Consider the following 14673-nt stretch of genomic DNA (forward strand, 5'->3'; position numbering starts at 1 on the left):
GGTGACAGGAGTGCAGGTTACCATTCGGCTCTGCAAGTTTGGCAGGCAGCTGGGGTGTAGCTTCCCCCACACAGCCCCCACTCATGCACACACCTGCTGTTCTTAGTGGCATTGCTTTGAAGGCTTCTTCTGCTCACAGAAGCTAGACACATCAGTTTCCTGTTTGTTAACAGGCCACCCAGAGTGAACAAAGCCAGCCAGCCATAGGGCAAGATTCTCCACCCTGCCCCAAAGGTGACCTCAGCGCTGACTTAGAGCAAGAAGTCTTATGACTCTCTATTCTGGCACAGCCCTGATTTCCTCCCCAGCAGTGACTTTTCTATCACTTTTTGCCTGGACCTGGCTTGGCTTCAGGTTTTTTATTTTTCTTTTCAATTGCTTGCTTTTCTAATCAGAGATGAACGGATCCCTCATTTCTCTGCAGATCTCAGGCAGAACTTACTCTCCCTCCCATTTGAGAAGGGGTCACATTGGAATATGTGGCCATTGAGCCAGAGGTGACATGGGGTAGGAGGAATGTGGGGTTATGTGTCCCTCCCCCATTTACTGCTTGGCTTGTACAGAGTATGCTCAGTTATGTCTGCAGAAGCTGCTACCCTCGCTGCATCCCCCCGCTATTGGCAGGCCTGGGTCTCTGCACTGACCTATCAGGGCTGAGAGGCTCCAACCAAGATCGGGGCCCTAATGTCATAGGAAGAAACAAGCCATACTTCAAAGACCTTACCAAGCAGACAAGACAAAGAGTAGGAAAAAGAGAGAATTTTGGGGAACTGAGGCACAGAAAGGTTAAGTGACTTCGGGAGACCAGTGTCACTTCAGGAGACTGGCTGGGAATGCTGGCACAATTTGTTTAATGGGGGAGCTGAGAGCCATTGAGCCAAACCTGTCTATGATGGAAACCACTTCAAGTCACGGGGGGAGGCAGCAGCACCCCTAGTTCCAGTACCTATGCCTGTCGCAGAGCCAGGATTGAATCCAGCACTCCCGAGTCACAATCCAGTGTCTTCCCCAAATGAGAGCCCCTCTTTTCTTATTCTGAAAGAGTTTTTGCTTATAAAACTCCAACTGTTACAAGCATGAATTGCTGAAATCAAGTATCAAAAAGAAGAACCTGCTTACATGACCCTAAAAGCCTTTATTCTTATGGTAAGACAGGACGAGCAAGGAGGTTGTATTGAGATCTAGGGCTAGGCTAGATTTTGGGGTCCCAGGCCAAAGGAGGATGAGGAGTTGAGTTCTAGATGTGATGGTGCACAAATGTATCAAAGACTTCTGCTCCCATGAGACTTCTACAATTCTCAGTGGCAGAAATCCCGTGAGAGTAACTGTAGGCATGAGATTCTCCCTGTCGTGGACCCAAATCCTTTGAGAATTTCCATTCTCTGGATATTGCTTCCACATTTGAAAGGGAAATTAAGCCCATTCCAGTATGACATGTGGCCTAGAATCAAAACCATAAGGGAGAGTCGTTTGGATCATAATATTGGGATTGAAAACCTGGAATTTGAGGGAGTTTGGATTTGAGGCTCTGGTTTTGACCCATCATTACTTTTAATATTGTTTTGCCATTGTGCATAAACCTTTCTCCCCCAACCCCCGATTTAAGACCACTTGCCATTCACTGAACAAGTGAATTCTATTACTGGTATGAGGCAGAAAGAAGTGTCAATATCAGCTACAATAATAGCCAGTCAGCTTTAACATTGTGCCGATCTATACAGCCCTGGCCTTGAAATTATTAAAACAAAGAAGATTTCTGAGGAGCATTTATGTTAACCATTTATATTATTCCACTCTAATATAAATGGCAAACCTAAGGAAAATCCTCTTAACATTAAATTGGAAAGGATATTTTTGGTTGTCTCTCTACAGTTATTTTGCTTCAAGGAAGTATCTGCTTTCCAGACATCTCTTTAAACAAATCATGTCCGAGCAAAGGAAATAAACAAGAAATAGATGACACTACAAGGTTTTGCCATGTGGAAGAGCAGAAAGAAAGTTTTTTTTCTACCCCTAAAGGCGAATTTTCTGAAGATGAAAAAAATGGGGAGAGGATTGCTTATGCCATTCAGATTTTGTGTTTCTGTCAATAAAGTGGAGTCTTGAGACACTGCTCAAATTTAGCAACTTCTCAAGAGGCAAACTGGCATTGGTTTGCTACTTGGTAAACAGTGGAGAGATTTTGGATGTGTTGCAGTATATATAAAGTAATCCAAAGGCAGCCGTGCAGACAGTTCTCCTGTGTACCCCCTCCCTTACTAGACAAATTTTCCTAGTTCTCTTAGCTAGGAAATGCTGCGAGATCTTCACCAATGTAAAAGAAAAAAATAAATGCTGATGAGTAATTCCTCCTGCCAGCAGTGAATCACCAGCTATTGACTAAAAGCAAAATTATTTACCAAACCTAGTGGCAAGGAAATAAGACTGCCCACCCTCTTCTCTCACCCAGTGAAGCCCACCAGAACGTCAATGGAAAAGAGAATCTGAATGCCCTTGACTCATTCTCTCCAAGGCATGCTGTAAAAATGACAAAAAAAGGTATAATTAGCTTTCAATAGTTACTCCATACCATTCATTTTCATACTATATTGATGGTGACTTTAGGTAACCGGGCTAGAATCCAAACATGACAATTTTTGGGCAGACGCTAATAGGATTAATGACATTTTCCTTCTTGGATCACTTTCTCAGTGTTGAAAACGCTTCTGTTTCATGTTGAAACTGGATAACAACTTGACATATGTGGCCATCAACTTTTGAGTTCTCCTTCCCTTCCGAGAAAGTCAGTTTTAAGTTTAGCTGCAGCATTTTAAATAAAGAAAAGAAAAGTAATCCCCCCGAAACAAAACAACCCCCACCACACACATGGAGGATATTAACACAGCTCTGAGCTGCTGGAGGGATGCTTTATTACGACTGGACAAGAGAGTGAAAGAATTTCTGGAACACTGGCCACACATTTAAAATTCTGCTTGCGAGTAGAAATTGAGCGCAAGTGCTTTGTTGTGCACTGTGCATTTCATGCCACATTATTTTCCAAGGTGAAAAACTTAGAGCCATGGAGAAAGGAAGGGTTCTGGATGCTTTTATTTATCAGACATGATGCACTTAGATTCTGTGATGCCACCATCATTGCTTAAGCTGCCATGGAGCCTCAGTCTTTTCATTTCTTTTTTAATTTTCTCTTTTTTGTTTTATTTTTTAGACCCCAGACAGGCACAATCATCCCCTCCATGGTCCTATGACCAGTCTTACCCATCCTACTTGAGCCAGATGACTTCACCATCCATTCATTCCACAACTCCCCTGTCCTCTTCACGAGGCACAGGCCTTCCTGCCATCACCGATGTGCCCAGACGCCTCTCAGGTAAAGACCATGCTTCAGCTAAAATATTGATGCAGACAGGAACAGGGAAGCTTCCACATAAGCAGCCTCAGCTGAGCAGCAAAAATGAAGATCGGTCTGTGGTACCAGAGTTTCTGAATTGTAAAAGGGTCAAAATCTCTTTATTTTAAGGTTTTGATTCACAAGTTAAAGTGCTGCTGTGTTATTCTGAGTGTGTCGCTTGAGGGTCTGAAGGTCAAATTTAGGTTAGGCTATGGTGTGATTCAACTACCATATCATGCTATTTTCAACACGGGGCCACTTGTCTATCTGTTGTGAAGCAACTATGATAATCTCTCCATTTAATTTTTTTTTTAACTTCTGATTCATACATTAGATTTGTCTTATAGGCTATGGCCTCCGTTTCTTTAATATTTAGGACCAAGGCTCACTTTTGGTTATTTCAGTTTACTGGTTCAAGATAGCCAGTTTCCTTATTTAATGTGTGATTAGGATCTCTATCAGAAACTGGTTGAGTTACTACAGGGTACCGAGCAATCTTGGGAAGACTGGACAAATTGTGAAATGATAAAGGAGAGAGGAAATATTTTTAGTCTACGCACTAAACAACAATGACATTATTAAATGAATACACATACAGCCCTTGTTCTAATGGTCACAAAGGTAAACCCAGCTGTGTATAATACGCCAATTGCCCCACTGTGAGATACAGCATGCAATGGCAGAAAGTCGCCTGGTGTATTTTATCAGTTTGGGGGTAGCAAAGGGGGGAAGGTGTTTTAGCTGGAGCATTACAATTTTAAACAGAGGTGTGGAAATATCGGTCAGATATCTGCCAAAAGCATGTGTAAAATATAAAGAGAACTTTTACAATTATTTATAAAGAATAAGAATTTATCTTAATTCTATTTTCTCATGTTTGTAAGACACAATTATAGTCTCAGATTCTAGCCCCATACACCTGTTTTACTTACAGCCAGGTGAATTTATTTCTGTCTTCTTTTCCCCCTTCCACAAAGCTCATAGCACGGTAAATGTTACTCACTTCACTGAGCACCCTGGACAAACTGAACGCCAGCCAACAGGCATGCAGGATTTGATTAGTTTAGACTCCTTTTTTTTCTTTCATCTTGGAGGAGGGAAGCTTTATTTCCCAAACAAATAGCCCCAAAGATCTCCTGCCCTGGCACTCTCTGGGTTTTCAGAGAATGCAGCATTTCCATATGGGTCAGCAGTTCTGGCAGAACCCGACAGGCCCTTCTAGCCTTTCATTATGATGCTCATTTGGCTTCAAAAACAAAACTTGGTTTTGAGGAAACGATGCAGTTGCTTTAGATGGATGTCTTTCTAGTTTGAGTCTCCTGATGGGCTGCGTGGGCCTGTGCGGTCAAAACAGTTATTTCAGCAGTTGTGTCCCCAGCAATAGCTGCAGGGAAAGGCCCCAACGGAGACTTCAGCATCTGTACAAGTTACTTACCCTGCAGCCTTTGTTTGTTTGTGTGTGTGTATTCAAGCGTGAGTGCCTAGCATGTGGGGCACACACATAATGGATGAAAGACCTAACTTACAGTACAGGACCATCTGCAATACTTTTGTATTTTATTTCACAGCAAACTATCCCCACTTCTCCTGTCCTTCACCTTTAGGGCTACGTCTATACTGCTGCTTTTTTGTGGAAGAGGAAATGCAAATAGAGCACTAATTAGCATATCTTGCACTCTCATTTGCATATGTTCTTCCAATCCTTTTTGCAGAAGAGGTTTTTGTGCAAAAAAATGCAGTATAGAAGGGGGCAATTTTGTGTAAAAAAACACTTTTCCTCAAGAACCCTTATTCCTCAGGGTTTTTTTTTTTTTTTGCACAAAATGGCCCCATCTACACTGCGGTTTTTTGTGCAAAAACCTCTTCTGCAAAAAAGGATCGGAAGAGCATATGAAAATGAGAGCCCGAGATATGCTAATTAGTGCTCCATTTGCATGTCCTCTTCTGCAAAAAAATCAGCAGTGTAGTCATAAACTTGGTGAACAGTCTCTCTTGCTGTTTTTGTCTTTTCCCAACATAGGAAGCTGGCTTAGTCACTGAGTCCTGAAACGACCAAAGAGGAGTTAGATCTGCCACGAAGATCTGTATACATAATACTACGTGTTAACTCTCTCCCATTTAGAATGGCAGCCAGTGGCTTTCTTAGGTTGAGGACTAGATCTGACTCTCAAACAGCAAAGACACATATTGTAGCACACGCTGAAAACTCTGGCACTCCGCTTGCATGCCCCAGCCACACAGTGAATTCCATTGCGCCATGGCAAACACACGAGGGCTGAATTTGGCCCATGCTGTTTATGAAGTGTGGAGTGGAATGTTAAAGTGTGCTTCTGTGACTGCAGAAAATGCCACCTTCTTACTCAAGAAATGTGCTTTCTTTGGACTCCTGACGGCTCCTAACTGCTGGCTTCAGCAAATGAAAACTGTTGCATTGTTTTTTACTTCTTCTCTCAGCCCTGTGGAACCAACATAGCTCTGGGAGGGGAGTTTGATTATAGCCCTCCTCACACATTGTCAACCCTTTTGTTAACTAAGTCCCAAACTTGGGGCCTCAGGTCCCCAACCACACTAAAAGGTGAGATAAGAAAGGATGGTTTTGTGGATAGAGCACTGGCCTGGGATTCAAGAGTTTTGACCTGAGTTCCTGCCACACATTCCTTATACGACTTTGGGCAGGTCAGTTAATCTATTCTGTGCCTCATCTTGCCATCTGTAAAATGGGGCTAATGTCTCCCTATGAGACAGAGTATAAAAATCACTAATGATTGTATGGGGCTCAAATAACATCGTTTGCCCCTTAGCACAAATACAGTTAGACAGAAATACTTACATAACTCTACTGAATGCAGTGGAGATGCACAGGTGTAACTGAGCAGAAAAACTGGGCTGTACTTTGTTACTGGCAAGAGGACGTCAGAAGGAAAAAAACCTAGGTTGAGTCTGCTGGGCTGGCAGTTGCAGCAACCAACTTATCACTTGTAAACTGAGAAAACTGGATCCGCATCCATTTCATCCACTTTTACAGAGTCAGTTTTTTCAGAGTAGAACCAGGCTTCTGAGAAGAAAAAGTACATTCCTAGGTAATACTTCAGAATCAGGCCTCATGTCCACAGTCCCAGAATTCTTCACTGACCCGTCCCTCAGTTATGTCCTGTATATACCAACATATCACTGTAGTCCTTGCTGGTGGCCTGTACAGCTTTGTTTAGACTGATATTTAAGCTTGGTGAGAAAGTGTTGGGTACCACATGCCAGCTAACACATTTTAAGGACATGTGTACAAAAGTGCTGCTGTAATTCCTAGCACAAGTGGATTCATGCACCTTCCTTGAGCTAATGCCTAAAAATAGCAGTGTGGTCACAGTGATGCAGACAGAGATTCGGATTAACTTCCCAAATACTATCCTGTATATCTCACAAGGACTTGCAGAAATAAGGCCTTCAGCAACTGCAGGCTTTGGCCAATAAATGGTAAATAAGTAGTAACATTAATACACAAGAACTTAGTCATGAAACATTTACGGTACTTGACACACAAGCAAGGAAGTCAGCCAACTAACAGTACAAACCACAGGCACACCCATCCGCCCCTTCACCCTCAGGCACACGCTTTGCCACTACCTCAGCTACCATAACTCACAGATCATAAACTAAACTTCATCTGCCAGAGGATGCTAGCCTTCCATCACCCCTTTTTACCAAAGTATTCTTTACAACCACCATATTACCGCTTTACCTTTCCTTCTTCACCACTCTATCCCCCTTAGCATTATGAATTGTAGCAGTTTGATGTATGGCCTCAGTCTCCGGGCCTAGAGAATGATGGGAAATGGCAGCCATTTTGAATTTTTCTGAATGAGAAGATTTTATTCATCAGCTTCTGTTGACAGATAAACCTTCATTTTTTAAAAACACTGACAAAAGACTCATAAAACCAATATATTTCTTTTAAAATTCTACCTATTAATCTGCTCAAGAGTCTCCTATCTGCCAATTTTTGAATAGATTCAAACTGTTTCTCTTAAAACATAGCTGACAAAAAGCAGGGACAAATTTTAACTAAAGCCCACTTTCACACAGTCACTATTAAAAATGAATGAAAAAAGTCAGACTTAGAAAGGGCATTAAAACTGACACTGAAATTTTGCATCAAAGGTCATCTGCCTGTAAAGAAAAAAAAGTATGCACTATTTTGATCCCATTTCAGAACTTAGGCCTTAGTTCCTGCTGAGCCACTGGGCAGTTCAGTTTCTCCGCTACTGATAGTTATTTGCTAATTGTGGTATTTTCCCCTAGTTCTTGGCCCACCTTGCTTTCTTTTTCCTCCTTAGGTACATCAGGGGTTAGGTTGGGTTAAGTATGATTAACCGTCTGGATTTTTCATGCCCCTGAGCAACATAGTTGGGTCCACTTAGTTCTTTAGTGTAGATCTGGCCTTACTCATTTTTTTAAACAAAAGCTGATGCGCAAGAGCAACGGAGAGGTTTGCCTGTTCCCCCCTTCTCCTGGATATTCCTCTGTACACCTCACTAAACAGCCAAAAGGAACTTTGAAATCACAAAGGATTGTGTAAGTACAGTAAAACTCCAATAGTCTGGCATCCAATAGTCCGGCACTCCTGATAGTCCGGCATCAAAATGGCAAGAGCCTTGTGAGTGAGCTTCAGCAAAAAATGAGTCACAAGGTAACAGCGGCAGCAGCTGAACTGAGCTAAAAGGGTAAAAAAAGCTTAAAAAACCTAAAATATTACAGTATACTGTATACAGTATGTACAATAAAAAGGGTTAAGAACACTTTATATACAGTATATAATGTATACAGTATATATATAACCAGTTTATAGTACCTCCTGATAGTCCGGCATATCTGATAATCCAGCACCACCTAGGTCCCATAGGTTCTGGATTATCGGAAGTCTACTGTAGAATGATAGACTGGTAGAAATATAGGGCTGGGATATCCGAAAATCCCCTGTTCTTTGGCAGGACCCAGTAAATTGAGACCATACTTGAAAGATGTTTGTCTAATCTGTTCATAACAATATCCAGTGGCAGGGATTCTACAACTAACCCTGGAAGCTTATTCCAGAGTTTAGCTACCCTTGTAGTTATCAAGTTTTTTTTTTCTAATGTCTAACCTAAATCTTCCTTGTTCAGATCAAGGCCTGTCCTTCTTCTCCTACCTTCCCTGGACATGGGGAACACTTGATCACTATATTCTTTATAGCACTGTCCTTGACATATTGGAAGACTGTTATTACTTACTCAGAGTCTTCTCAAGGGAGAGATGCTCATTGTTCTAAATATTTCCTCAGGTTTCTAAACCATTTGTCATTTTTGTTGCACTATCCCAGGATCTCTCCAGTTTGTCAACATCTTTCTTGAAAGTGTTGTGCTCAGAATTGGTCACAGTACTCCAGCGGAGGCCTCACTAATGATGAGTACAGGGGGCAGCTACCTCCCAAGTCTTACGTATGACATGCCTGTTACTGTACACCAGAATAGCTTTCCGTGCAGCTGCATCACACTGTTGATTCTTGTTCAGTTTGTGATCCACTATAACTTTGAGATCCTTTTCAGTAATACTATCACATAGCTAGTTATTTCCCATTTTCTGTTTGTGCATTTGATTTTTCCTTCCTAAGTGGAGTATTTGCATTTGTCTTTATTGAACTTAACCTTACTGTGTTCAAACCCATTCTCCAATCCGTCTGTCATTTTGAATTCTAATCCTAGCCTATCATAAAGTTTATGAGCTTTAAAACCCTCCCAACTTAGTGTCATCTGAACATTTTAAAAACATAAGAACAGCCATACTAGGTCAGACCGAAGGTCCATCTAGCCCATATCCTGTCTGCCAACAGTGGTCAATACCAGATGCCCCAGAGGGAGCGAACAGAAAAGGGAATCATCACATGATCCCTCTCCCATCACCCATTCTCAGCCTCTGACAGAGGCTTGGGATAACCATTCCTACCCATTCTGGCTAATAGCCATTGATGGACCTAACCTCAATGAATTTATCTAGTTCTTTCCTGAATCCTGTTAAAGTCCTGGTCTTAACAACCTCCTCTGGCAAGGAGTTCCACAGGCCAACCATGCACTGTGTGAAAAAAAAACTTCCTTTTATTTGTTTAAGCCTGCTACCTATTAATTTCATTTGGTGACCCCTAGTTCTTATGTTATGGGAACAAGTAAATAATTTTTCCTTATTCACTTTTTCCACACTTGTCATAATTTTATAGAGCTCTCTCATATCCCCCCCTTAGTTTCCTCTTTTCTAAGCTGAAAAGTCCCTGTCTTTTTAATCTTCTTCAACTGGGACCCGTTCCAAATCCCTAATAATTTTTGTTGCCCTTTTCTTAACCTCTTCCAATGCCAATATATCTACTTTGAAATGAGGCGACCACATCTGTACGCAGTATTGAAGATGTGGGCGTACCATGGTTTTATATAGAGGCAATAAGTTGTTCTCTGTCTTATTCTCTATCCCTTTTTAAATTATTCTTCAAATTCTGTTTGCTTTTTTGACTGCCACTGCACATTGAGAGGATATTTTCAGAGAACTATTCACAGTGGCTCCAAGATCTCTCTTTTGAGTAGTTGTAGATAAATTAATGCCCATCATATTGTATGAATAGTTGGGATTATTTTTTCCAACTATTACTTTACATTTACCAACATTAAATTTCATTTGCCATTTTGTTGCCCAATCACTTAATTTGGTGAGATCTTTTTGAAGCTCTTCACAATCTACTTTGGTCTTAACTCTCTTGAGCAGTTTAGTATCATCTGAAACTTTTGCCACCTCTTTGTTTACCCATTTCTCCAGATAATTTATAAATATGTTGAATAGGATTGATCCCAGTATGGACCCTTGGGGAATACTACTAGTTACCTTGCTCCATTCTGAAAACTTACTATTTATTCTTATCCTTTGTTTCCTGTCTTTTAACCATGAGAGGACCTTTCCTCTTATCCCATGACAACTTACTTTACTTAAGAGCCTTTGGCGAGAGACCTCGTCAAAGACTTTCTGGAAATCTAAGTACACTATATCTACTGGATCCCCCTTGACCATATATTTGTTGACCCCCTCAAAAAACTCTAGTCGAGTAGTAGGTCATGATTTCCCTTTACAGAAACCATGTTGACTTTTCCCCAACAAATTATGATCATCTATGTGTCTGACAATTTTACTTTTTACTATAGTTTCAAATAATTTGCCCTATACTGATGTTAGACTTACCAGTCTGTAAATGCCAGGATCACCTCTAGAGCCCTTTTTAAATATTGGTGTCACATTAGCTGTCAGTCATTAGGTGCAGAAGCTGATTTAAAGGATAAGTTACAAACCACAGTTAATAGTTCCACAGTTTCCCATTTGAGTTCGTTCAGAACTCTTGGGTGAATGCCATCTGGGCCCAGTGACTTGTTACTGTTAAGTGTATCAATTTGTTCCAAAACCTCCTCTAATGACACTTCAATCTGGGACAATTCCTCAGATTTGTCACCTAAAAAGAATGGCTCAAGTTTGGGAATCTCCTCAGCCATGAAGACTGAAGCAAATAATTCATTTTGTTTTTCCATAATAACCTTATTGTCTTTGAGAGCTCCTTTCGCATCTCAATCCTCCGGGGGCATCACTGGTTGTTTAGCAGGCTTCCTGCTTCAGATGAACTTAAAAAACATTTTGCTATTACTTTTTCAGTTTTTGGCTACCTGTTCTTCAAACTTCTTTTTTGCTTTTCTTATTATATTTTTATACTTACTTTGACAGAGTTTATGGTCTTTTCGATTTTCTTCAGTAGAATTTAACTTCCACTTTTTAAACAATGCCTTTTTAAAGAATACTCTCCACTCCATTATATAACAAATAAATGAAACTACAGGCAGGCCCCAGGTTACATGGATCTGACTTACATTGGATCCCTACTTACAAACGGGGTGAGGCAACCCCGCACTAGCTGCTTCCCCCCAGCAGACCAGGGAGACACAAAGCTAGCCCCTCCTCCCCCCAGCAAACCAGGGAGACGTGGAGCGGCTTTTCTCAGCAGACACCTCAGCTTGAGAATAAAGGACTGAGGGAAGTGAGGTGTGGGAGAATAAAACTGAGCTCTGGAGAAATGTTTGGCTAGAGTTTCCCCTACAATATGTACCAGTTCCGACTTACATACAAATTCAACTTAAGAACAAACCTACAATCCCTATCTTGTATGTAACCCGGAGACTGCCTGTATAGACTAGTACCAGACCCAGGACTGACCCCTGCAGGATCCCACTAGATATGCCTCCCTGTTTGAGAGCAAACCATTGAAAGATCATACTCAAAGAAAAATGATCAATTAGCAGTGCACACGTCTTATAGTACTTTTTTCTCCATTTCCTAGTTTGCTTATGAGAATGTCATGTGGGACATTCTAGATAAACTTGTGCTGTTCAGACACAACTCTCATTTATCATTTGTACCTAAACCTGTGACTCGTCATATTTTTAAAATGGCCCTATTTATTTTGCAAACCACAGTTTGTCCATTTTTAGCCCCTCTTGTCCATTTAATTACACCTAGGCATTATGCCCCGTTGGCACTGACATGTAGAACATTAATAGAAGTGTTTCTGTACAGAGGATGCTCTCATTGGAACTATTGTCCAGAAGCTGGGTTGCATGATCCCTGCCTCTAGGATATAGGCCAAATGTTTCAAATATGTGTGGCCTAAAATTAGGTAACCACATCTATATTTAGACATGGAAATAAAAGGCCTGATTTTCAGATCCCAATTGAATTGAAGGACCCAGTCCTGGTGCTCACTGTATCCCCATTTCATTTATTAAAATTACCATTGAGAAATGAAATAAATAGCAGAACTTGGGGCAGAGGCAAAGATTTTTTATTCCAGAAGTATGGGATTAAAAACAACAGAAAAGAAAGAAACAAGTGGAACTTGAAGTGGAATGAATTTGTTGCTGATACAGACAGGAAATAGCACACTCAAATATATGGGTATGTATAGATATATTTTTAACTGAGTTTTCTTTGCAATGTGTTTTATATTTAGGAAACGTATCTAGATTTGCATCTGTTTCCAGAACTTGCTGCTAACAGTTAGTAATGATGCCAAAACATACGTTAGTTCCAGCTTGAGACCAAATGATATTCATTTTTTATTACTAATTTAGCATCTGATATTAATTAAGGATATTTTCCATAAGTGCCAGGCCTTTTCTGAAGAGCTAATTAAAATTATATGAACTTAAAACCGGAATAAGGCCTCATAGTTTGAACATTTCTGTAATGATTATTCTTACCAGCCTCTGCTGCCTGTTGTAAATAGAATATTAACTACTAGTAGGGACAATAGAACAGCCAGAGTCCAGAAACTTAAAAGTGCTTTCTTCTGTCATTCTTAGTTATGAGAGTAGTACCATTAGAGTCAACAAACTACTCACATGATGACTCCAGGATTTGGCCATCTTATCTTTTATACATAGGCACACATCCATTTTTGTGTCCTGCTGGGTGGACCTCTGTGACTTTTCTTCTCAGGAAGATGGCTTACTTTTTAGATTAGTACATACCCCTTTATGGTGTGTGGTGAGAATTTCCTCCTTCAGCATCCAGCACTGGTTCTACTTACAGAAACTATCAAAGGGTGATTAAATACAGTGCTATGCTGGGCTCTCTTGCCTCCCTGTGTACATGTCAGTCCCATCAACATCAACAAGAATTCGACATGAATGAGGATGAAAACTTTTCAGCTGCAGAGAGATCGACTGTCTTCAGGCCTGTGCACCAATTGCTGGGTTTGAAGGCACTCCTATCAGTAATAAGGAGAGTAATTCCCTCCAGTGCAGGAATCATTATGTAGAATCATAGAATCACAGGGCTGGAAGGTCATCGAGGTCATAGAATCAGGAGGCCATTGGGTCTAACCCCTTGCTAAAAAGCAGGCCTAATCCCAACTAAATCATCCCAGCCAGGGCTTTGTCAAGCCGGGATTTAAAAACCTCTAGGAATTAAGTCCCCTGGCCTGTATTATGCAGAAGGTCAGAGTAGATGAGCATCATGGTCTCTTCTTAGCCTTAAAATCCATGGGACTTGCACCTTGTTTAATCATTTGCATTGTCTTACACTGGTAGAAATTATCTGGGCGCTGGGCTGTGGAGAATCAGTCCTGTAACAGTACGAGTATGCTTGAGGTTGCAGCATAGGCTGAAGACAACTCTCTTGTCTCCAAAAGCTTTGCACACTAAGGCAACATCTAGACTGCAGTGTTAAATCAGAAAAAGATACGCGATTTGTGGTACACAAATTACGTATCTTTTTCCGATTTACGTTTGAAAGAGGCTTTTCTGAAATTTGGCATGTCCACATGGCGCCAAATTTCAGAAAAACCTGCTCTTTTGACACATCCCTCATGCCTTGTGGAATGAGGTTTACAGGGATGGTGAAAGAGCGCGTCAACTTTTTCAATTTTTTTTTCCGGAAAAGCGGACACGTTCCTTGGATGCGGCATTGCTTTTCTGGGATACCTCTGGATGCAATGCAATCTAGACATACCCTAAAGGGCACAACTCTGCAACCCTGATTCATGTGTCATAATGCCAACTCAACAGGGCATATCTTCTGCTAGTGTAAACAGGTGCAGCTCCATTGACTTTCACTGTAATTTCACCCATTGCAACCAGTGCAAAATTTAACCTGTTATGAAGGCTGCAGAATTGGAGCCTAATAAACCATCCCAACACCCTTCAGAGGTAGATGAGCTGGTATTTTCATCCCCATTTTACAGATGGGGCAAATGAAGAGCCATAGAGACTAGACACTCACCTATCTCCTGATTCGGAATTGAACTTTTCAGCTGAAAAGCAAAACTGGCAAGGTGTTGTTGTCTGTTCACTGAGAGATTAAAAAGAATAACTGATATTTGTGATAGAAATGGAAGATAAGAGCCAAGACAATGAGTCATACTTCCTCTGGTAGTAAAAAGGACAAAACCTAGTCAGAAAGGAAGGTAGAGGTGGAGGAGAATACCCGAAACTGCATTTTAAAGAGCAAGAGTAATACGAGAGAAGCATTTTACACTGAGAAAGGGAGGCTCCTTTCTGAAAACTTGTCCCTAAGTTCCTAATAATATAGGTTATAGGGTTGTTACAAAAGTAAGAGCCACGGGGAAGATAAAAACCTTTTGTTGGTCACTTGTAACTAGAGCCATTTTATACAGTGTGCATAAATTTTAACTTTTGCAGACATGCCGGGAAGTATGAAATGCAGAGTTGTCACTG

At 40.9% G+C, this 14673-nt stretch overlaps 1 protein-coding gene across 3 annotated transcripts in view; it reads left to right on the forward strand.

Moving 5' to 3' along the window:
- RUNX2 (RUNX family transcription factor 2) overlaps positions 1-14673 on the forward strand; it is a 213045-nt gene that overhangs the window by 168923 nt on the left and 29449 nt on the right. For 2 of the 3 annotated variants that reach the window (XM_075923375.1, XM_075923377.1), the window contains one exon: positions 3206-3367. The exons of the other annotated variant lie outside the window; for it this stretch is intronic. In XM_075923375.1, the coding sequence (XP_075779490.1) occupies positions 3206-3367 (162 nt within the window). The remainder of the gene's footprint in view (positions 1-3205; positions 3368-14673) is intronic. 3 annotated transcript variants of the gene reach the window in all.

Source organism: Pelodiscus sinensis, chromosome 3 (assembly GCF_049634645.1).
Source record: "Pelodiscus sinensis isolate JC-2024 chromosome 3, ASM4963464v1, whole genome shotgun sequence".
In the NCBI taxonomy this organism is placed as follows: domain Eukaryota; kingdom Metazoa; phylum Chordata; order Testudines; family Trionychidae; genus Pelodiscus; species Pelodiscus sinensis.